This window comes from Crocodylus siamensis, chromosome 10 (assembly GCF_052110815.1).
Source record: "Crocodylus siamensis isolate JL-2025a chromosome 10, ASM5211081v1, whole genome shotgun sequence".
In the NCBI taxonomy this organism is placed as follows: domain Eukaryota; kingdom Metazoa; phylum Chordata; order Crocodylia; family Crocodylidae; genus Crocodylus; species Crocodylus siamensis.
Genome location: NC_143404.1, coordinates 49329849 through 49355002, shown reverse-complemented (window position 1 = coordinate 49355002; position 25154 = coordinate 49329849). Strand labels below are relative to the sequence as shown.

The 25154-nt window shown below is 44.8% G+C and overlaps 1 protein-coding gene across 6 annotated transcripts in view; it reads right to left on the bottom strand.

The window, feature by feature from the left end:
• Positions 1-25154, bottom strand: part of ASIP (agouti signaling protein) — a 70609-nt gene that overhangs the window by 21129 nt on the left and 24326 nt on the right. For 4 of the 6 annotated variants that reach the window (XM_090020893.1, XM_090020890.1, XM_090020889.1 and 1 more), the window contains one exon: positions 2370-2524. In XM_090020893.1, the coding sequence (XP_089877019.1) occupies positions 2370-2523 (154 nt within the window). In that variant the 5' untranslated portion in view covers position 2524. Of the gene's footprint in view, positions 1-2369; positions 2569-25154 lie in introns of those variants that run through there. The other 2 variants (XM_090020888.1, XM_090020894.1) reach the window with 1 other exon arrangement.

Below are 25154 nucleotides of genomic sequence, written 5' to 3'. Positions count from 1 at the left end.
GCAGAGATACTGGAGAAGAGGATGGAATGTGGGAGCCAAGTGAAGGCCATTGCCATAAGAGTCTTACCTGACCCTGGAGAATCAAAGATCCTGGCTAGTGCTTCCATGATGTGGGCTCCCTGCATTTGAGCTGCTGCTGCAGCGGTGCAGGTCACTTTTCTGGCAACCTCTCTAAATTGGCACCCAGGGCTGGTGCTTTGCTCAGACACCTTTAGTCATGCTACTGGGATATACATATGGTTCATTTCTCTTTTTTTTCTGGTAAGAAATAAAGTGGCCTGATTTTGCAGAGCTGTGTGTTCTTAAAATCTGGAAGCCTTTTCTTACCAGCCATCTTTACAGAAACACAGTTGGTGCATCTACATGTGCAAATAATGTGATGCAATAAATTTTGGAGTAGTTCACGCTGGAGTCAACTGTTTCTGGTTTCAGCATCTACACATGCAACCAGGACAGCCGCAATTTGATCCACGACAGAGCAGGCCCCTGGCTGGCTGGGCTGAGTAGATGCAATGTACACCTTCAGTTACCATTTACGTGTGCATTTTTGTGTAGTCATTAGGCTTGTGTGAAGTGGCCAGTACTTGTTTTGAATTCAGATTTGGCTGATTCGGGGGACAGTGATTCAATTGGTGATTTGAATCACTGTCCCAAATCAATTTGGCTGTTGCCAAGTTAGCTGAATCGCTGAATCACACAGGCCCCATCCCCTGCCCACTCTTAATAGCTACCCCGCATGCCCCAGGTCCCAGCTCCTTGAAAAAATAAAGCCCCAGCTCACTGGCTTCTGCCAGGTGGGGTGTGCTACCCCCCACTGCCCAACACCATGTGGGAGACTCAGCCATGAGCCCCACAACCCCCACCCACTCCCCCTGCTCCCCCATTGCTGCGCCACCCAACCCAGCCATTTAAAAAAACTGAAAAAGCCAAAAAACACCTCACTCACCGACTCCTGCTCAGCAGGGAGCATTCCCCACTGGCCCCCCACTGCCCCATGCCACATGGGGAGCTCTGCAAAAGTCCCCCATAGCTGCAAGGCTCCTGAAAAAGCCAGTGAATACAGCGAGAGGGGTTTTTTTTCTCTTAAAGGGCCGGGAGCTTGGGTGGGTGGGGCTGCCATGGAAAGGGCTGGGGGAGCGAGCGTGGGACAGGGGGCTCATGGCAGAGCTCCCTATGTGGTGTTGGGCAGTAGGGGGCAACATGGATTGGCCCCCACCTGATTTGTAGGGGCTTTTTTTTAAAGGGCTGGGAGCTGGGGCCAGTCATGGGGAGTGTGGGGGCTGGGATAGCAGGCAGAGGTCAGGGGGGCTTGGGGAGTAGGCAGGGGCTGGGGCCTGGCAGGGGTCCTCTCATGCCCCGTCCCCAATTCTTCATCCCCCCTCTTCCCCTGGCCCCTACTTAGCAGCTCGGGGTCCGGGTCCAGCTCCTTGCTGCAGCAGGTGGGGACTGCCCGAATCGTCAAAGCTCTCCAAATCTTTTCTGAATAGATTCGGAGAGCTTCAAATTGATTCAGACCTTTTATTTGGTCCCCTGATTCGATTCAGAGATTTGACCACTGAATTGGGCCGAATATCCTCCAAATCAAATCAGCACCCAAAGCTTTGCACAGCCCTATCCGTCATGAGATATTACTGTCCCCGACAGTATCCTCTGGTGGAATTAATTAGTTTACTGCACCCTAATACTGGTGCATGTTTAGACTGTGATGCTTTACTGCAGAGCTAATTAGTCTATTCTGCAGTAAAGTGCATGTGTAGCTGTACCCAATAGATTTTAAAATATGTTGACATTTGCTTCAATGCAAAGTGAGTAAAATTGGTGTAAATTGGTGCCATTTTGATTAGATAGCTTTTTCTGCACAGACTGCTCAGGTGTAAAAGAAGATAAGAGGTAAGGGGTAACAGAAAAATCAGGGCCTGTGGTAGCAAATGAAGGTGCTTACATGCAGCAACCACATGCCCAAGGATTAGAAGAACAAACAAACCCAAAAAGCAAAACCAAAATACAGTTTGGTTGCTATGCAACTGAATTTATCATCATTAGATAAATGTTCGGTCTGAGGGCCACAGGTTGGAAACCATTGAACTAAAAGACTGCAATGGAAGCAATTATGTGATACTGACAACATATTTGTTCAGTTCCATTTGTTTTGGAAATTTGAGAGGCCTGCCAAACTTTTGTGCTGTGACATCTTGGCTGACATTGCTACTGGAGTTCACACCAACAATGTAACATTTTGTTATTCTTCAAAACACCACATTATCTGATTTAGATGGAAAAACTGTGTCAAATTACTCCGTGTTAGTTTATAAACATACTTCTTTCTGCAAAACTCATTAGCATGCTGCCAAGTGGCAGAGTTTACTAACCTACTATTGAGATGGGTGGGAGGTCTGGGAGATTCATTTTGTTGCTGTTTGCCAGACTCTGTTCTGTGTTTTCCTCAATTACCATATGAGAATAGGTAGTTGTCAGCAAAATGCAGTAGAGAAGAAAGCCAAAGAGAAGGTTCTTACTTTCCATCCTGAGGAGAAAAAAAAAATCCATTTTCATGAACACCCGAATCAGTTGCAAACTAGTATATTCACATGAAGGAGAAAGAAGGTTCTCAGAAATGATTTGTTATAGAGTGATGCAACTTCACTGATATGCCTCAAACACATGCTTTTACTTGCAATATTTTGGTTCTACTACTGGAACAAGTAGCTTGAAAATGAGACTTTTTTGACAATTTTATTTTCTGAATTTTTCACCACCTAAATGTTAAAGTTTAGTCTGCTGGGTTTTGTTTGAATTGTTTTGGGGCAGGAGCTTACTATTGACATCTTAACTGGTAAGCTTAGCCTTAGATGAGGAAGGATTAGAACTGTTCAGTTCAGAATTTGAAAGACATGGATTGAAGATCTGTCTACTAAGCTTCTTTGAATGGTTTTTAGTGTCACTGTTAGGCATAATGATTGATCCTATCTGAAAGGCTGGTTTAACACATAAGCAAACTAGGCATATGTCTAGGCCCTGAGCTGTGGGGGCCCCGGTCCTTCCCTCCATGGCGGCAGTGTGAATAGCCCCATCCATCTCCCTTCCTTTCCCTTCCCCTCCCCTCCATTGGCCTCACCACTGAGGTGGCTGCTTCCTAGTAGGGGCTCTGACCCCACTCCCTGTGGGCGGTAGCACTAGGGTGGGGTGGAGGGGTGCCCAGAGCCCATGAGTTTGTTTGCCTAGGGCCCACAAAAGGGTTAATCTGACCCTGCCTGTCTGTGCAGTGTGACTGAAGCTCCTTTTGGCAGCTGTTGGCAATCCAATAAGAATAAAAGGGGAAATGTCTTTGTAGGAGTATTTGTACAGGAACATAGACATGGTCAGACCTGCTGATGGGTAGCTAGGATAGATGAACTGCAGGTGAGCAGCTGTCTGAACAGGAACACATAGGATTTCCCAGACAAACTGAAAAGGAACAAAGGGCTTCCCAGGGAAGCAAATGCTGTCCACCACTGCTCTTTCATTTGAATGAAGAACATAGCAGTGAAATAGAATTCTCCCCTCTAAGATACAGAAGTGATGTTTACAGAGTTTTTAGGTATCTAAGGGTGTGTCTAAATGAAACGCTGACTGTGCAGTAGCCAAAAAATACTGCACAGTAGTGTGCCACAGCACGGACAGTGCTAATATGCTACTGTGCAGTATGATTAGGCTACTGTGCACTGGCCTTACCTAAAAGATGTTAGCCAGCGCTACTGCACATTTATTTAATGCTTTTTTATATAAATACTAAATAAATGCACAGTAACAACTGCGCAGTAGCATCTCATGCAGGCACCTTGTGCCACCCAAATCAAGGGGTCTTCCTTGTCTGGGACAAGTGTTCTAATCACTAAATTTTTGGGATCCTTATGCTGCTGAATCTGGTGAAGCAAGTCCTGCTAAGACATGTATCCCTTATGCTATTGTAGAGAAGTCGAACTATAATCAGACAAATGCATCTTGGCACAAGTTAAAATTCCCCACTGAAATGAAGGGAGAGCCAGGAACCTTCTGTGTAACAGAGGAGCTGTCTCTGGAGGCATCTCAATGCTCATTGAAATGAATGGGAGAGATGTCTGGCTCTTCAGGGCAAAATTGAATTAAACTCTGGGTTGCATAACCTGTGTAGTTGCTCCCCATTGAAAGTATAGGGGAACTATGCATCTGCCCAGGAGACCTGTGAGGAGTACTTTAGAAAACCATTATATTGTCAACCTTGTTACTTTAAAAAAGAATAATAAAAATCACCCTCAAATTTACACGTGAGGTAGTTCTGTAATCACAACAAAGCAGTCCTACTGGATGGAATAGACGACCTTGTACAGCACCCTTAAGAATCACCATGGCTGGTCTTGTGGCAGTAGAGCACATGACCCTTCATGACTGGCTCTTAAGGATACTGCCCAGGGTCTTCTGCTCCTTCATGGAAGTAGTAGGGTGGGGAAGGGCCACATTAGTCCAGATCAACACTACCTTGCTGTTCCCCTTGTATGTTCCACTGAAGTGGGAGGCAGGCATTAATCCTATATCATGAAGGTAGAAGCTCAGAAACTCTTAAGAGATGTGTTTCAAGTCAAGGCTTCTAGATCCCTGGTTCCACTGCAGAAAGCAGGGAACTGGGAAGCCTTGGGGATTTGGGGGCAGTCCACGTGGCAGGTTATCACTGGAACTGGCAGAAACCCTCCTGAAGCCTTGTTTGGGCTTCACTGGAAATTGGTCAAACCAATAATGAAACACTTTTTGATTTAACAAATTAGCATTTTCCAGCAAAACAAAACAAGTAATAAAATTCTTATAAAACCACCCACTTTCTCCTACCCTACATCTAAAATAAGAAAATTTTGGATTTTGAATTTCTAAAACCAGTGTTATATGGATTCACAGTTTTGGTGCTATGGGTCAATAAGACTTGAATTCACAAGTCCAATTCAACAAATGGAATCACCGTCCCTGATTCAGGCTGAATCTGAATCGAATAGGGCCTGCTTCACACACTCCTAATTAACATGTTAATAGTGCAATAAACATAACATCTGCCAGGGTACTTACAGGCAGGTCAGTGGTTCCTATAATAGCTGCTTCTAATCTCCAGGAGAAAGGAGCAGTGTCTGAGGAAATGGAATATGCCTAGGGCATATTTACACTCAGGCTTTCAGATCACTTCTCAATATCTACAGCCAGCAAGCATAAAGTAGAGAAGGATTCAGACTTCCATAATTTATTCTGGGAACTGATCTGCTGGCTGGATAGCCCCAAGATGGGTTCGTAGGATAAAAATGACACTGTGCTGAGGAACTTGTTCTAGGCTTCTGACTTTCCTTGTAAAAAAACAAACCAAAGAGGAAATATGGAATAAGGTTGTTTCTACTAACTGAAAGTATAAATGCCAGTCCATTTAGGATTTAGATTGACAGAGATCATAGTTTGGGCCAGACTTCAAAAAAAAACTCGAAAAGTCAACAATTTGGCCATCTCAATAGGAGCTGTTGGTGCTTTGTAAACCTGGCCATTATTTAAGCTCCTAAATGGGGGTTGAGCTCTATATGGTTCCCACTTGACCTGCCTGCATTGGTGGATGTGGAGTATTAAGCCATTAAGACAGACATTAAGCCATTAAGACAGACACTCCTAGTACTAGATAGCCATTAAGACATCCACTCCTTTCAAAAGTTGAGATATGAATGGAAGAAAGCGCTTGATGTTTGTTTGGGAATTACAGCAACAGTACATATACTGTGATTACTATCAACTAAGTACCCAGTTCCTAACATGAAATCTATTGCAGACTGTTTCCTCACATTTTTCTGGGGAGACTGAGTTCTGTGACTTCCTTGAATAACAGAGCTAGTCCCATATAGGGTAAACACAACCTGGGCATTGTTAGAAAGATGTACATTTTTCTCTGGAAACATGCTTCTATTTTTGGTCGTTTTTTTTTCCAATTAAAATTTCTAATCAGCTGTAGCCTTGAGAGCTGTCAACAATCCATCCCTCATTGCCTCGTTCCCTCCTTCCCTTAGCTGATTCAAGCATTTTTTTACAGTTCATTCTTCCCTCTGCTTTTGCTCACATCCAGTATAGGGACTGAAATTAGGTTATTTAGCTCAGTGGTTCCCAACTTTTTTTATGCTGAAGACCAGCACGGGAGCAGGACGGGGTGCATGAAGCTGGCTGCCTCCTTCCCAGGGATGCCCCATCGCCCAGCTTTAACCCTGCATGTGACTGCCAGGGGCGGAAGCCGTTTGCCCAAGCACACAGACAAGGGTCTGAGTGGGGGGCTCGTGCCACGACCTGGCAGCCAACCCTTAGTGGCCCCGTACTGGGCCTCAGCCTGGTGGTTGGGAACCTTCGATTTAGGTTATGTCATGTTTGATTAAAGGAGTACAAAATAGTAGGTGTTCAGGTTTTTTTTCCCTATTTCATAAATGCTTAGCAGGTTTGGAATTGTTAGGTCAAATGATACAGTATGTTCTACAATGAGATGCCAATAAAAAAACTGTTGTGGAATTCTGGTCTGGCACACAAAAGAACACATATAAAATTTCCTGGTGAAATAACTTGGTGAAAACTTCTGGCTGCAAAAGATTTTTTCTAGGAAAATTGAACAGTTTTAGGGAAGAAACCAATTTAAGAAGTTTCTACTACAAGGAAATGTTTACAAAAAAAGAAAAAATCCTATAAGCTTTTTACCAACTTAGTAGTTCCTCTTTGGTGAAAAGCTACCAACTAGTAAAAGAATTGGGAAGAATTTATTTTCAGCTCTTAGATGTGTATAATGAATTTGGTGAGTGATACACATGCTGGCATGATTGTTTTGATGACTTTAAATCCCTAGGTATATCCTGCCTAGAAATAGATACTGCTGAAAACATACTTTCTGTAGAGCTACGATATACTCTTAGCAGTTTTTTTTTCTTCCTAATACATATTAGGGAACAATTATGGTAAGCTCTGCCACTACCAGAATTTAACTTTTATGTGTCACTGGCAAAAACTTTATCCTGGGCAAAGCTACAGAGGCAATTCCAGGTTCAGAAATACAGCTATACACCTGCATTTCAACTGCAGCATCCCCTGCCCCACCCAAGGTAACCTGCTGGCCCCAGCATCCCCTACCCCACCCGAGGTAACCTGCTGCGCGCCAGAGGGTGTGTGGCATGTGCAGTCCCTGGGGACAACCAGCAGTGGCACAAGGTATCCTACTGCTAGTTGTCCCTGGGGAAACTAACATTCGTGCTCATCTGGACGTGACATAAGAGTTGGCAACACTGTAATTTAAGCAAAAGTTAAACTGGTGTCAAGGGAAGATGCCTCTCATCTCACCTATTTAACAATGCCATAGACTTCATTGTGAAAAAAGTTTTGATGAGAATTAATCAGGCATTTAATGGGTTAATAACAATATTCTAACAGGCTTAGAATTTTGCTGACAACATAGGGCTTTACAATCAAAGTACTGCATTAACCCCCCACCCAAACAAACAAACCCAGCACCAAAACTCTTAAGTAAAAAAAAAACCTAAACAAGAACTTCATTATGTTTCAACTGAAACATTACATTAGAATGAAAAGGAAATGTAAGATGTGTCAATTCACATTTCTTGACAATAATGTAAAAGTCAGTGGAGATATCTAGAAAAAAATTGGCAAAGTGGTAAATACATTCAACAGTTTAAATAAGATTTGGTCATCAAAAGTCTAAAGACCAAACTACATATTTTCAACTCAAATGTTATTTCCATCTTGTCTTATGGATGTGAAAGCTGGAAATTAGCTGCTACACTGGCTAATAAATTTACATCTTCAGCTAAGATGGTATCAGTTATAGACCGTGGTCTAATAACTGTTGGTGCCTTTTGAAAAAAAAATACAAGTCATTTGTAAAATGTGCCTTCATTTAATATTGATGAGGATGTGGACAAACTGCAGTGGATATGAAACCACATTTGCTTGTTCAGAGACTCATTCTAGAAGGTGTTCAGCATTAAGTGTTACAGGGTATCCACATACTTCTCTGGTGGTCTAGGAAGTGTGTTTTTCAAAGATGCTCCTCCACTCTGTTCTTGCTCTACATGTATGAACCTGAGGCTCTGAAGTAGGTCCAGGCATGGTCCCATTGCTCCTGAGATTTCTAGTAGAATTAATAGGGGTCACGGACGATGCCCCCTGGAGTGGCTTATACTGCCTTATATCCGTGTTCGGCATACCAGGGAAATGATGCAGATATACCCTTAGTCATTTTATATTGTCCACATTATTAGTTTCTTTTTTCTATCATCTATCTCTGCTTTTAAGTTCAGAAAATAGTCTACATAGATTAGTTTAGGGCTGTTCAGATCCTTCTATTAAAGATGAAATTTGTAGGAAGAAACAGGGGAGCTGTGGAGTGAAACTCTTAAGAGCACCCTATCTTTAGTGAATGTCTTTGAACACTAGATCATACAAGTTATTTTTGCTGGATCAAACAAAGTATATTTCCTTGTATACCTAAAATTGTGCAGTGTATAGCAGTCCAAAGATAAGCTGCATCTATTTTTGTAGATTTATGCGCACACTTGTGTAAGTATATATATTTAAGTCAATTTTACCTACAGGATATAACAGCTGGAATTAGTTTGTAAGTGCAGAGACAAGCAAACCATATGGTCACTTCAGTTTCTTGCACAATGCCTAATTTTTCAAGAATTTTCTACACAAAAACATATGGCTTTTTCAATAATCACACAATTGTTATAGGAAAAATTAACCAACATTCTAATAAGATTACTTTGAGTCAAAAATGGGTCATATCCCACAGCATTGCTGAGAAGAGCTGATTTAGGGCACTGGTGGATTCAGTAACATGGAATTGGTGACTGTGGCAGGGCACTGTTGGTGCCTGCCACTTTAAGGGCTGAGGCAAGCAGCCAGCAGGTACTTGATTGCAGTGGCCATTTTAGGTCTCTGGCTGCCTATATAAACAGAGCAGTTTGTTGCTGGCAGGCCAGGCAGAAACATTGTTTGGCTGCAAGTCTGTATGCAACATCTTAGAAGTAAGGGCAGGAGCTTAAGGGGATGGTTTGGAGGCTCCTGGTCCTGGGCATGACCTAAAACTGCACCCTGCTGGGAGTGGGTGGCCTGGTGGGACTCCCAGTGGTGCGGGAGCCCCCAGGAAATACCAAGCCAGTTACTACCCTGGTGAATCGTGCGTCGGGGTACCTTAACCCCTAGCCCTCACAATACTGGGGGTACAAGAGAGCCAGGCATGGCTATGGCCACCTGAGCCCCCACTGGGGAGGGAAACCCTGTGGCCCCAGTGAGGGGGCGGGTGTGGAGCCCCAGTGAGGGGGTAGGTGTGGTGCTCCAGTGAGGGGGAAACCAGAAGGCTGGGAGTCGAGTATATGTATGTGAGTGTATAGAGTTGCCCAGTGAGGGGTTTGGAGTGGAATTAGCCCAGGATTTGGCACAAGGCCGGACCACACAGAGTAGGGGAACTTGTGGGAACCAAAGGGGCTGTGTGGTGAGGCCAGTATGTGAGTAACGAAGCCTGATGGCCTAGAGGAGTTGCTCAAGGAGAAGCAGGGTGGTGGAGTGTGGTCCAGTAATTGGTAGTATGCCAGAGGCCCCAGTGAGAGGGGGGTGGAGTGGAAGAGGCCTCCTGTGAGAGGGGAGGTTGTATGAGTGTGCATGGAGCCCAACTTTGGATTCAGTTTGCTGCAGTCTCAGGCCGGGAGTAATATTAACATGGATGCCATCTGCAAGGTTTTGGCTGCAGTGTAGGGGAGGAATGGAGCTGCAGATAGCGCCCCCTGGCATCGGGGAAAGACTGGGCAGCCTCCTGCCTAATTAACACCATAATTATGTATCATCAAGGCATGGCAGGAGAGGAGGTGGGCGGTTGGCCCAGAAACATGTGGCTGGGCCAATGACAGACCAGCCCTGAGAGAGCCCCCGATCACACTAACTGTAAACAAATACAGGTTTTGACAATTATTTCAGGCTTACCCCTCCCCTGCAATAATAGCAAGAAGTCACTAACTGGAAGTTTGAAAAGTTATGGCCCAGGGTTGGAAAGAGAACACCACAAGCAGATCCCACCAATTGCATGAAGCCTGACTTAATTGAGGGTCTGCATAGATCAGGCATGGGAAAACTATGGTCTGTGGGCTAGATCCAGCCTGCCAGGTGATTTGATTTGGCCTGTGGGCACCCACCAGTTAACTGTACCCCACCCAACCTGCACACTGCACTCCCACCCTCCTGTGTGGGAGGGGCCTGCTCAGCTTCTGGGCAGGGCTGCTGCCACTGTTGCAGCTGCTGGGGGTCTTGCTCAGCTTCCTCAGCCTCCAGAAGCTCCTCCTTGTGTCCCTGCTGTAGTATTCACTCCGAGGAGCAGGTATGGAAGCTGCAGCTGGGGAGAGTAAGGAGCATGGGGCTGGGGATGGTGGGAGCCCGGGACTCCTGCCCAGTGAGGCAATGGGAGCATGGAACATGGGTGGGCAGGGTGTGTGTGGGCTGTGTGGGGTGTGAGGGAGGCTAGGGAGATGTGGAGATCCCTCTGACATGCCTCCCCTGTGGTGCAGAGCCCCCACCACTGACACCAACAGCAGCAGGAAGTAGTGGGCCCTTGGGGTGCTGATAGCCTGTGTAGGCATGGCCGCCTGGTGGCACCTGGCTCCAGCCAGTTCCAGGAGCTTCATGTGGAAGAAATAAGTGGAGGCAGGATAGCCTGCATGTATCGCATGGGGCTCGTATGCAGCTCCCGGGAATCATACACCCCTGTGGGAAAGCCCTGTGTGATGGAGCTGGCTGCCTTCCCCACTCCTGGTTGCCATGTGCAGCTTCTGGAACTCTGCTGGGAAGCAGGGAGCAGGGCATGAAGGTAATTTGTGGCTTTTTGGGTTCTTCATTATTTGGAGATACTGGAGCAGGCATCATTTTACTGGAGTAAGTCTGACAGCGCTGGCTTCTAGATTATGCTGCAGTTGCAGAACAGAATCTGAAGTGCTAAATTTGAGAAATGAGCTCATTTTGAGGTGTTGATCTTAGTTCATTTGGTGGAGCACCTTTGGGTGCTTGCCACTTTAAAGGCTTGAGCAGGCTGTGAGACAGCCTGCCTGACAGCAGAGCCAATCAGGGGGTCACATGACAGCCAGGAGGCTGCCTGATTGGAGCAGGGTGGAGCAGCCTCAGTATAAGAGCAGGCCCTGAGGAGCAGAGTGGGCAGCTGCTGCAGGCGTGTTGCCGTGTTAACATGGCCCTGCTTGAGGTCTGCTGCTCCCAGGAATATTCTGGAGGTTAGGGTAGGAGCTATGGGGAAGGAGGAGGTTCCTAGGAACCAAGCCCCAAGGAAGTGGCTGTAGGCCTGGGGCTGAGGAGAAGCCAGGTACACCTAGGCTTAGAGAAGGCGCAGGTCAGCCTAGGAAGGGGCTTAGAGCTTGTGGGCCTACTGAGGGGCTAGGCAAGCCCCTGATTGGAACTGGTGGTGAAGCCAGGGGCTTGGATGAGCCCAGTGGCCTGCTGGGTATATGATCTCTGGAGCTCTAGGCAAGTCTGGTGTGAGTTGACTGCTGTGTAGTTACATTGCTTGTACTTTCAGGATCGCTCCCTTGAGGAGCAACTGCTCTTCCTGCACTCCCCTCCCCTCATGGTTCCTTAGGGCCTCACCAACAAGCCTCAATCTGATGACTCTTAACTGCAAAAAAGTTTCACCGATGTATTAATGCCAAGTAGTGTGCAAATATGACATACCTGGCCAAGTTCAGTCTTTCTCTGTATGATGTATATTCAGTTATTCCTTATACTTACTCGGAGTTTTTGAGTTACAGTGGTAGGGAATAGGAAAAGTAATAAGATCTTTGGCCTGACTGAGTACAGCGTTCACTACTTGATATGGCAGAAATCGGAACCATATATCTGAAGTACACCTTGAACTTGTATTTCTGACAGTTACAGCTATAATTGACACCAAAAGGTGAGAATTGTTTTGAGTATGTTGCCTGCTCCTGTGATCAATAATGAAGTGGCAACCCAGTAGCCATATTTATATGACATGAATCTAGATACTTTTTCTTTAGGTGTGGGAGAGGGCCAATGTTAACACTTGATAAAATAACAGCTGCTGAATATTGGGTTCATACTTTCTAATTATAGTAGCAGGAACTGTTCCCTACTGACTCAGTTTGCTTTCTTCAGTCCTCAGATATTCTTGTCTGCTTGAGGTCTGTTCCTTTCCTTTAGAGTATCAAATATCTCTTGATAGCCTAAGGGATGTTGAAGGTCTCTTTTGCAATGCTATGACTCAGCAAGAAGGTCTCACGATCTGAAAGGGAACTCTGTGTTTAGGTAAATCTCATGCATCTTTACTTTTCCCACCAATTCTATAGCCAGGTTAGTTGTTATTCTTTTTGAAGGAAGGTTACTGATCCTTTTTCCTCTCTCTGAAGGCTGAGTAAGTCTTTAGATTCCATCTCTCTATGAAGACTGGGATAGAACCAGCTAGATGCTACTTCTCTGGGGGTGACTGAGTACCCCTTTCTTGATTGGCTCTCTTCTTTCTTGTGCTGCTTTCCTCCTTCCCCAGACATCATAAGAGTCCATGATTCTATGGCTGATCTTTACAGCCTTTGACCCCAAACCATCTTTCTTGAGGGTACAAGAGCTTCTGTTGCCATATTATTTAGTCTTTTCCATGTCAGAATCTATGGGTGACAGGACCTCAGGGGATTATTACATAAAGGCAAACATGGCAGACATAAAGGCAAACGTGTTCAAAATGATGGTGTTCAGGAACTGGTTATTTCAGCAACAGGTGGCCAATGTAATATGCAAATGACAATTCAGATCAGTGAATTTGATCAGAAGCAAGCTATTATATATTCCTCAGAATCATTAATATTATTATTATTCACCAAGGGAAAATTCACAAGAATAATCTAAGATTGGAGATAATTATAATACCTGAATTTTAAAGGAATAGAACTGTTCCAAAAATATGAATAGGGACAGGTGAACCTAGCTATCCAAATTCAGCAATGGAATTTTTTCATAAATGCATCCACTTTGATTTTACGAAGTCCAGTATCCAATCTAGATTTAAGCAGGGAGACTGCAAAATTATTCAAAATGTTAACTCTATGAATAATAACTATAACTCTGTCAGAAATACAAGTTCAAGATGTACTTCAGATATACGGTTCCTATTTCTGCCATGGCTGTCCAATTATTGAGTTTCATTTGTTTCCAGTCAGCTGTAAACTTACAGAAAGAATGTTAAAGTCTGTTCAGAAATACCTCAGTTCACTCAGCCAAATCAAACATCAGTGGTTTTCCAAAGTGGTGAAATTAATAAACTTGACCTTGGTAGTGCTGTAAACAAATTCTGTAAATAAGCAGAGTTTCAATACCCTGTGTTTTATTAAAATGTGGTTTTGATTCACAAAGGGACAATCACCATATAAGTGGTATATGATTTTTTCATGTGTACAAGGACAAAACTTGATGACTTACAATTTACAGATGTTGCAGCAGGATTAATTTAAGAAACCCAGGACAAACATTGAAACTCCTTTTTCAAACTTTTCCAGATATGTATGTTCTGTTTTTGCTTATGTTTAAAAAGGTAAAATTGTAATGAGTAGTTTAATATGATAACTATATTTGTCCACTATTCATGAAGTAAGATTAAATGAACTTTGGTTCCAAACTCACTGTTCCTTTTATTTATTATTACAATCACTATTTTTTTTTTGCTGAAGCTTCATTCAAATTTCTAGGTATCTTTGCTTAGGTATCTTTGGAACCATCTTATTTGGTTCCAAAATGACAGAAATCTGAGAAGCTATATCTTTATCATCCAGCTTCCCTTACATTTACATTTCTAGGACATAAACACTGCCATGCTGATATCTGCAGCAAATAATCTCACCAGGCCAGCATGTGGATCTGACGAGATCCTAGAGCTTATGCCTGATAGTAGACTTTGTTATCAATGCAAAATCATCCCAATCTAAGTCCCACATCTTCCACCCCTATTCTTTCTGAATGTTTGTTTGAGGCAAACAGTCATTTCATCTCTTGGGTGACAAGTATCTCCTTTTGGTCTGTTTTCCTACTATGTTCAGTATGTTATAGTTATCACAGCAACAGCCTTAGACTAATGAGAAACCATATTCCATTCCATGTTCTGCGAGACTTCCTGTGTGAAAGTCATTTGATTAGTTTTATCTGTGCCTCAACTTCTCATATCTAAAATAGAGATACAGTAGCATTTCTAATTATCTGACATCATCGAGGTCAGGGGATTGCGGGTTATGTAGAAACTCTGGTTATTTGAAATGACCCAGCAGGCTTTTCATATAACGTGAGGCTGGGGGTGGGAGGGAGGTGGCAGAGGCTGCATGTGGAGTGGTGGCAGCTGCAGGGTGCAGCACACAGCAGTGCTCAGTGCCATGGAACAGGGCAGTGCAGGGTGGCGCATCTGGAGTGGCAGCACAGCAACAGGGTGGTGGTGGTGGCAGTGGCAGTGTGGTTGCCACATGTGAGCTTTCCCCCACCCCCTATCTGTGTCTGGCCAGCCAGAAATTCTAGCTGGAAGTATTCCAGTTATTTAAATGCCAGATAGCAGGGATTTTAATCTATTAGCACTGTCCCACTTCACAGGAGCATTGGGAAAATGCAATATGAAGTATTTGTGTACAATGATAATGGAACTATAGAGATGCCCAAGATAGGAACCATGCTGGAAGCATTATCTTGACTAGGGACTTTGGCTTCTACCATAATATAAATGATATATAATCACCTAATTTAAATATTCTGTTACAATATATTACACAAGAATACAGCATTGTTTCCTTATGCAAACATAACTTTTTCATTTCTTTCATTTTGAGTGGTAAATTGTATGCCCCTGAATTGCTGGTAATCTGGGGGAAAAAATCTTAGATTTCTCTTTGCATGTTATAAAGGCTAGAGATGATTGTAGGGTTGGGCTTGCCAGTCTGAAAATAGTAGAAGTCTACTTCAACTATTAGGAAAATTTCCCAGAAAGATTAAATGAAAAGTAACTATGTTAGGATTCCTTGGCTAAACTGGCTTACTGCAGCCTCGATCTCACCACAATCCGCTGGCTGAGGAATTGGCTCCGCGTAGGACCCAGAGGGTGGTGGTCGATGGGAGCCAATTATCTTGGTGTGCTGTGACCAGTGGGGTTCCTCAAGGCTCTGTCCTAGGGCCTATACTATTTAACATCTTCATCAATGATGTGGACATTGGTGTCAGAAGTAGACTGGCCAAGTTTGCCGACGACACCAAACTCTGGGGTAAGGCATCCACACCTGAGGACAGGAGCGTGATCCAGCAGGATCTTGACAGGATGAAATGGGCAGAATAGAACCTGATGGTGTTCAAGACCGAAAAATGCAAGGTTCTCCACCTTGGGAAGAAAAACCTGCAGCATGCTTATAGGCTTGGTAGTGCTACACTGGTCAGCACTACAGATGAAAGAGACTTGGGGGTCATGGCTGACCACAAGATGAACATGAGCCTTCAGTGTGCTGCTGCAGCTAGTAAAGCAAGCAAAATGCAGGCTTGCATCCATAGATGCTTCTCAAGCAAATCCCGGGACATCATTCTTCTCTTGTACTCAGCCTTGGTGAGGCCACAGCTGGAATACTGCATCCAGTTTTGGGGTCCACAATTCAAAAAGGATGTGGGGAAGCTTGAGAGAGTGCAGAGGAGAGTCACACGCATGATCAGAGCTCAGGAAAACAGACCTTATGATGAGAGACTGAGAACCATGGGACTCTTCAGCCTGGAAAAGTGCAGGCTGAGGGGTGATCTGGTGGCCACCTACAAGTTTATCAGGGGTTCTCATCAGGATCTGGGGGAATGTCTGTTCACCAGAGCGCCCCAAGGGATGACAAGATCGAATGGTCACAAACTCCACCGCGACCGATTCAGGCTGGACATAAGAAAGAACTTCTTCACTGCCTGAGCCCCCAAGGTTTGGAATAGACTGCCGCTGGAGGTGGTTCAAGCACTCACTTTGAATGCCTTCAAGAGACATTTGGATGTTTATCTTGCTGGGATCCTATGACCCCCGCTGACTTCCTGCCCCTGGGGCAGGGGCTGGACTCGATGATCTGGGTCCCTTCCAGCCCAAATGTCTATGAAATCTATGAAATCCTACTTAAACTACTACTACTGACTACTGGGTGTAAGGATGAAGGGTATAGGGGATCAGGTGGTGTTCTCTTTGATCCTTCTGGTAAAGGGGAAGGTCCTAGGCAGGAGTGGATGCATCCTGCAGATCAATGCATGGCTATGAAGACGATGTGGCCAGCAGATCTTTGGCTTCTTTGACCATGGGGTATTGTTCCAAAAGAAGAACTACTAGAAAGAGATGAGATCTGCCTGATGAAGAGATGGAAGATCATCTTCACAGACAGGATCACTAACTTAGTGAGGTAGTCTTTTAAACTAGGTTTGCTGAGGAATGGAAATCATAGCCCTGAGGTAAGTGGGTGACCTGGAGAAAGAACAAGCAGGAGGGGGCAACAGGAAAAGCATTCTCATTCTTCCTGAGATGATAAGGGAATTGGCTAACTACCTGAGGTGTCTGTACACAAATGCTTGGGAAACAAGTGGGAACAACTGGAAATCCTTGCATAGTGCTGGAACTATGATGTGATTGGAATAGCAGAGACTTGGTTGGATAGCTTGCATGACTGGAGTGCTGTCATGGATGGGTATAAACTAGTCTGGAAGGACGGACAGGGGAGAAGAGGAGGAGCTCTTTATGTAAAAATCCAAAACCAAAAGCAAAACAAAACCTGTATAATTGCTCAGAGCTCCAGTACGAAACTGGAGATAGGCCTGTTGAAAGTCTCTGGGTTAGGGGCAGAGGGGATGACGTGACAGATGTTTGCTGTAGATCAGTAGACCAGAAAGATGAAGTGGACGAGGCTTTCTTCAAACAGCTAGTGAAGTTTCCCCAGTCACAGGCCCCTGGTTCTCACGAGGGACTTCAATCATCCTGACATCTGCTGGGAGGGCAATACAGCCATGCCCAGACAATCCAGGAAGTGTTGGGAACAACTTCCTGGTGCAAGTGTGAAGCCAACTGTAACTGTTTTATTTTTTTTTCTGTATAACTGCCGTGCGGCACTCTCACTTTTATGTAACCTTGAAGTTTTGGCTTTTAATCAAAATGAACGCTTTGTACTTTTCTCCGTTTGTATCCAGCTGTACACGCACATTCTGTAAATTTCATTTCTTATCTGTAAGTGTCATTTCTGCAGAAACGAAACTTATGTAGAAAATCTGCCTAGTAACTACTGTGTAAAAGAAACTATCCTATCCCTGTATGCTTGGCTTATATCATAGTTAGTGTCACAGAGGCAGTTCAACCAACATCTATAAAAGAGGCATAGAGGCAGAAAGTAGCAGAGACGACGACTGGACAACCCTGTAGGCCTGATCACCCTGCAGCCAGTTCTCAGCCTCCCCGCCTGGGCGTATCCCAGCGAAAACGTAGGCCTCGAAAACCCGCCAATCGACAACGACTCACCGTGTTACAGTTTTGTATTCAGCATCCCATTTATGAGCTGTTGACCAGTTCTGGGACTTAAGGAGCCGGCAGCCGCACCTATCATTGAACTAGTTCCAGTGGTGGAAAGCAAGGGCTAGCTCCGGAACCCCGTGAACCAACAGACCCCCTTTGTATCCGGCATACTGTAACTGAAGAACCATCGGAGACTCCACTTCTCAACTGCCTCTCTTCGTAGCTTAGACAGCATATCTACGCTCTCTATACTTATATTTACTGCAACTTCGTTCTAGCCGGCCTCCCCTCTTATTCGTAAGAGGGTGAGGCCAGGTGAGTGAATAAAACAAATTTCACTTCACCTTATATCTACTCCGTAATAACTTCTACTACTAACATCCCAGCTCAATGAACTGTTGACCAGTTCTGGGACTTAAGGAGCCGGCAGCCACACCTATCATTGGACTAGTTCCAGTGGTGGAAAGCAAGGGCTAGCTCTGGAACCCCATGAACCAACAGACATCCTATAGACTTACTACAGAAAACTAACAACTTACTCTAAGTCGTCTACTTGCGCCAGCTCGGCGAACCTCGAAGGCGGTTATAAAGCTACCTCCAATTCTGCCCCACAAGCCGCGCACTCGCCCGCTCCGCAAAGCCCGCGGCTCCCCAAGCGGTGCCGGAACCGCTAGCCCAGCATTCCGCCACACCAACTAGGGACCATGTTTTTTTTTTGACCTGCTGCTCACAAACAGGGAAGACTTGGTGGGGAATGTAGTGGATGACAACTTGGGCAGCAGCGACCACAAGATGATTGAGTTCATAATTCTGAAGAAACTGAGGGAGGAGAGCAGCAGAGCAAGGACCCTGGACTTCAGAAAAGGAGACTTCACATCAATAGGGGAACTTACGGGCAGGATCACTGGGAAGCCAGTCTGAGTGGGGGGGAAAGGAGTCCAGGAGAGCTGTACCTTAAAGAGTCACATGTACTTTAAAGCAACAGTATACTGAGGGTGCAGCAACAAACCATCCCAATGCACAGGAAGACTAGGAAGTATAGTAGAAGTCCAGCATGGCTTAGCAGGGAACTCTTTGTTTTGAAGCAGCCTGGTGGCAGGAGGCAGAGGAGAGCCAGGGCTGTGCTCTGAGTGGCTCTGTAGCCCCGTGGAGCTCAACCTGGTGGCAGGAGGCAGAGTGTAGCCCTGGCTCTCCTCGCCTCCCTCTGCCAGGCTGAGCTCTGAGCAGCTCCACAGCCCCATGGAGCTCAGCTCGGTGGCGGGAGGTGGAGCACAGCCCTGGCTTTCCCCGTGTCACACTGCCAGGCTGAGCTCCATGGGGCTGTGGGTCCCTAGATTTGTGTACTGGATGAAAGGAGGCTGCTTCTGCTGCCTGGGACCGGTGGTAGCATTAATCTTCCACGGTGCTGGGTGTGCGCCGTGCCCAGCGCTGGTCCCAGGTGCCAGGGCAGCCTCCTGTCACCTGACCTGCAGATCCAGGGGCCCACACCCCTGGGAGGAGTTTGATACAGCCCTCCCAGGGGTGTGGGCCCCTGGATCTGAGCGCTGGATGAGAGGAGGCTGTCGCTGCCAGCAAGTGTCAGGAGTTTTCCTTGGAACAATTTGAGGTGCAGTTTCCCAGAAACCTCTGCACCTATGTCCTTGAAACTTGGTAGGATTCATGCCCTCAGAAGGGGCTACTGTCCCTTCAATTTTCATCTGAATCAGGCAAGAAATGACAAAGTTGCAGGCATTTTCATGATTCTCTATTATAGCCTATGGGTGAAACAGCGAAATGTGTTGAAACAGTTTTACTGAAACGGAACGGTGCTTCAAAATGAAATGAAATACTGCCCTTTCGAAATGGATGTTGAAACAATACGATAGTGTTTTGCACAGCCCTAGTAAATGTAGAGCGTCTTTACATGTGCTCCAGGGTAGAGGGATGGGGCGCTCTGAGCCACTTTAATTAAAGCACTGACAGTGTCACATGTACTCAGTGTCCTGTGCATTAAAATGGCAGTGGGGGTGCTTTAACTAAAGCTTGTTAAAGAAGCTTTAAAGTACTCCTGGTGCCATTTTTGAAGTGTGGGGACACTGAATACATGTGATATGGAGGCTGCTGGAGTGTGCTAATAAGCATCCTCCAGTAGACTCGATTAATCAAGTCTGCTCTGATGCATGCTAATAGCCCATAGCACCCTGTCTTTAAGAAGGAGAAGAAGGAGGATCTAGGGAAATATAGCTTCACTTCAGTCTCTGGAAAAATCATGGAGCGGGTCCTTAAGGAATTCATTTCTAAGCACCTGGAGGAGAAGGTGATTAGGAACAGTTGCTATGGATTCATAAAGGGCATTTCTGACCAACGTAATTGTCTCCTTTGAGCTTTTTGTGAAGGAGGGTGAGCAGTGGACATGATATACCTTGACTTCAGCAAGGCTTTTGGTATGACCTCCTACAACAGTCTTGCAACCAAGCTAGGGAAATATGGATTGGATTAATGGACTGTAAGGTGGATAGAAAACTGGCTTGATCACTGGGCTCAGAGGGTAGTAGTCAATGGCTTGAGGTCTAAATGGCAGCTGCTATCAAGTTGAGTGTCCCAAGGGTCAGTCTGGGGTTGGCTTTGTTCAATGTCTTCATTGGCAATCTGAAAGATGGGATGGAGTGCACCCTCTGCAAGCTTGTAGATGACACCACATCTGGAGTACTGTGTCCAGTTTGGACCCTCCCAGTATAGGAAGGATGTGGACAAATTGGAGAGGATCCAGCAGAAAGCAATGAAAATGGTTTGGGGGCTGGGGCACATGACTTATGAGGAGAGGCTGAGGGAACTGGTCTTATTTAATCTGGAGAAGAGAAGACTGAGAGTGGATTTAATAGCAGCCTTCAGCTACCTGAAGTGGGGGGCGGAAAGAGGATGGAGCTAGATTTCTCAGTGGTGGCAGATGACAGGACAAGGAGCAAAGGTCTCAAATAGCAGCAAGGAAACTTTAGGTTAAATATTAGGAAGAACTTTCTCACATGGAGGGTAGTAAAACACTGGAAAAGGTTACCCAGAAAGTTGGTGGAATTTCTATCTTTGAAGGTTTTTAAGACCCAGCTAGGCAAAGCCTTGACTGGGATGATCTAGTTGGGGATGGTCCTGCTTTGAGCAGGGGGTTGGACTGGATTACCTCCTGAGGTTCCTTCCAACCCTAATTTTCTCCGATTCTAAGTTAGTAGCAGTTCTCCTTCGCTTCTGCTTTATGCTTCCATGGTCAGCATCTCCCTTTTAGGCTACTAATAGGGATTGTTTCTCCCATTGTTACCCCTGCAGGGGATTACATCTGAGACTCATGTTTGCAGGCACTTAATTTGCTGTGGAATGCCAGAGCAGAGCTAGGTGATCCAACCCGGGTGGACTGGTTTGAGTAGCGTTTTTTTCCCCCAGCTCATTTTCCTTGTAACTCATAAACCAATAGTTAAAAAAAATTACGTGAAGAACAGTAGAAGGCAGAATGTAAGGAGAGGGGGGCTCAGGAAGAAAGATTGAGGAGATAAACTTTTTGTTGAGAGTAGAAAGAGGGGAGGAGTAGGGGTTTGAGTCAAACAGGAGTACCTCTCTCTACAGGAAGAATTGTGAAAAGAGGGGAGAGGAGGCAAGAAGAATGAGGGGTTTGTGAGGAGGGAGAAACAGATTGGAGATGTGAAAGGAGGAGGAAATTTATGGGGGGATGGAAGTGTATCTTTCAACTGACAACAAGAAAGATATGTTAAAAAATGGAAATCAAAAGGGAGGGATTTACAACTTTATGGATGAAGAGTGTATAAGATGGAAATCAGGAACTTGTATAACTAAGAGTTTGTGTCTAACTTGAGTGCTGGCTATTTGTGGTAGAAATTATTGCATTACACACATAAGTAGTTTCCCAGGGGATTGCTGAATTCTTGATTTGTATAACTCTGAAATAAATTAATTTTGCCCTTCCATACCATCCACCTTTCACACATACTCCTCCATCTTAAGCCAGATGGTGAAACTTGAGCTGTCCACCAAAAATTCTCCAACTGTACCTCATCAGATTGTTACATGTAAGCAATCTCTAATTACTTAATATCCTGGAGGAAATAGAAAACCTTTGAGAAATCAGAGTTTTGGATAAGAAATTAATTTTCTTTATGTATTTCAGATAATTACAGTGGAGTTCTAGCTCTGCTATAATAAAGGTTGAAAATCCTTCTATTTAAAGGTCAGCTCTTCCAAGTGCTCTCAAATCCTCATGATTACTCAGATTTCCTTGAAATTTGTTGTACCTAATGAGGATGGAGGGAAAGATTTGTATCCAAATATAGGGTAATTTTAGTGGAGTCTTCCTGAAATGAATCCTTCCCTGGAAAAAGTTATCTAAGGCTGATAACTTTTTTTGCTTACCCAAGGACAAAATCAGTGCTCTGATCATGCCCTAAAATGTTTTAATTGCTCAACATTTACCTCAGCTAATGTATGGCTTTTCTTGGGAAAGCAAAATTGAAAGTGGTGTTCAAAAAATAATTTTGTTATCAGGAAAGACACAAGTCTGATATGTGAGAACCAAATGGGTTATGAAGAGTCTATAGGGTCTGAGTATCTGGAAGTGTTTCTAGTCTGGTAGCTTTTGTGTGAGCTGAGTAGGTGGGGGCATATTGTAACCAATGATGTACATCCAGCTAGCTTCAGTTTGAATACTTGTACTTGTATGAATCTCTTTGCATTGCTGCAGAGAGAAAGCCTTGCAGGAAGTGGGAGGATGTTATAGCTTTGTGGCCATCAGGGCCTTGTGGCTCCTATTGGCTTCCCTGGGTCACACAATCCCTTTTGGGAACCTCATAGGTAGGCCCAGGCTGGCTGGGTCCAGCCTCTTGCCAGCTGTCTGGTGGTGCTGCAGCAGCTCAGGCCTCTGAATGTGAGGTTGGAAGACTTGCGTTCAAGCCCCAGGTATCCTGACAGCCTGGGATCATGATTGTGGGTTCCCTCTGCACTAGCAAATTGAAAGCTTGAAAGCAAGTTGAAACCTGTGTGTATGAGGTGGTCAGCAAGGGTGCTACATATGCACCCAATTTAAGGTTGCATAAAATGGCACACCAGCCATAAGGACGTTCTACATATGTTTTGCATGGTATCTTTAATTGAAATTCACAGCAGGTACAGAGGCCCTGGTTTACAATTGGCTAATTGCATGGGTAGTACCCCTTCCATTCCTGCTGTGATGAACACATTCATCTCAACAAAAATGTAACATGTACAGGGGGTCTAAGGCTACTATCTTTTTGTTATTTTAGACTCCCCACATTGTTAAAAATTAGACTGTCACTAAAATGAGAAACAGAGTTGGAGTACATTTCCTACTAGCTTTATCCTCCACTGTCCTTTCATTAAAGGCACATTTTCCCCTTGAGCCCACAAAATCTGCCAAAACTGCAGTCAGTTCTCTGAAGTAACTTGTGTTTTAATCTAGAGATATACACTGGTTACTACTGCATTAAAGAGGCTTGAAGCTGAATTTTGTAGTACATCAAATATTGTCTATTTATTGTAAAAATTTTAGTTTTAAAATATTTTGAAATGATTAAAATCAATTGCTCTCCCTTGTTTTTCCTTACTTACTTTCTGTTTCTCTATTTCCATATTTCTTTTCCTTTCTCCTCCAAGTAATCTCACTCCTGCCATCCCTTTTTTGATATTAGGTTTCCCATAATTTAATTTTCCTCTTCATCTCCCTTTATTTTCATTACTTGTGTGTTTCTTTTTCTCTCATGTTCATTACTTTTCTTCCTGCCTCTTCTTTCTCACTCCCCCCATGAATGATGTCTAAAACGGGAGTAGCAGAAATAGGATGAAGTATAACGATACAAGGTGCAAGTTCATGTAACTGGGGCCTAATCACAAGAATTTCTCTTGTAAGCAGAGTTAACCCGAGCAGGGTGCAGGGCCAGGGGTAAATCATCCTATGTGGGGCTGTGTCCCTGAAGAAGCTGCTGCTCCCATTGGCGGCAGGGGTGTATGTGGGAGGGTGGTGGTAGTGAGCTGCTGCATGCGGAGCCACTGCTCTGCCTAGCTTCACACCGCCGCTGCTCCACCCTGCTCTGCAGGACCCCCCAAAGTGCGGTGCCCAGGGCGATCTCCCTGATTCGCCTCTCCCCCCTCTTCCCCCCCCCAGGACAGACCTGCCTGTAAGATGTGGGTTCATCAATTAGAAATAATAACGAAGGAGAAAGACATACAAGTTATTAGTTGAACACTGTATGAATAAGAACCACCACCCTGGCAGAGTCGAGAAAAAGAGTACTTCAGGCGACAGATTTCCAGTAGAAACAAGTCCATTTTAATACCATTATACAAGGCCCTGATAAGGACTTTTGTGGAATATTAGACATAGTTTTGGATGCCCTTGTCCAAAAATTAATTCAAACTGGAGTAGGCACAAAGAAGGATGATTAATTTGCAAGCTGGGACTAAGAATCCTTGGTATGTTTCTCCTAACAAAATAAAGGCTAAGAAGGGATGCATTATCTATAAATACAATGGAGGGTAAACATGAGGGATGGCAAAGTAGTATTTAAGCTAAAGCATAATGTTGGCACAAGAACAACTGGGTATAAATTATCCAGGAATAAATAATGACTGGAATTATGTAGGTTTCTAACAATCAAGAATAAAGTTCTAGAATAATCTTTCAGGAAAAGTATGGGGGAATGTGTACAAAACTCCAACTGGTTTTAAAATGGAATAATAAAATATATCAAGATAATTACATGGCCTAGTTGCCTGTTATAGCAGGGAGTAGACTCCGTGACCTAGGAGGTCCCTTCCAATTGTATGTTCCTATGTTCTCTTTCTCCATCCGTCAGGACCCCTGGAGCTTGAACAAAGGTCTTTAGTGCTCATGACCTAAGGCCTGGGCTTCAGCACCACCAAACTGTTGGTTAGGTACTGGACTTAGCCCATTTTGGGCCCTCCTGTGTGGGTCCCAATGGGGGTTCATGTGACCCAAGGAACCAATGGAAGCCACAAGCCCTTGATGGGCTAGCCCCTTGCACTTCCCCTGGGGCCTTGTCCTGGCAATAATGTTTGTAGTCTTGAGATTTGGGATTACTCCACCCCCAGGCTTGTTTTGCTTTGCTCCAGCTTGTGCCTTGTTCCTGCCCATTTCCTGACTTAACACACAGGCATGTGCAGAGCCTGTATTCTATACATGCCTGTGCATACATGCCTGTACACTGTGCTTTGGACTCCCTGGCTTCTGACCATGGATCTCTCTTGACCCCCAACATGATACCTTAGTCTCAAACTGATACCTAGTATTGTTGACCCTTGGCCAATGGCATAACTGGAATGGGGAGGAGGGACAACTGCCCCAGGTGCTAACTTGTGGATAGTGGCTGCTGCTGGCAGCCATGTGTTTGTTTTTGTGATTGTGGCAGCAACCAGAAGTTGTCTCTTCCGCTTTGCCCCAGGTACCCGGCCACATCCCTACACTGCTGGCCTTGGCTGCTGAACCCTGATCTCCCATTTCTGGGTTGTACCCATGACACCACCTTCACTTTAATCTACCTGATACCCTTTTGTTCCATAGTTCTACAGAATATCT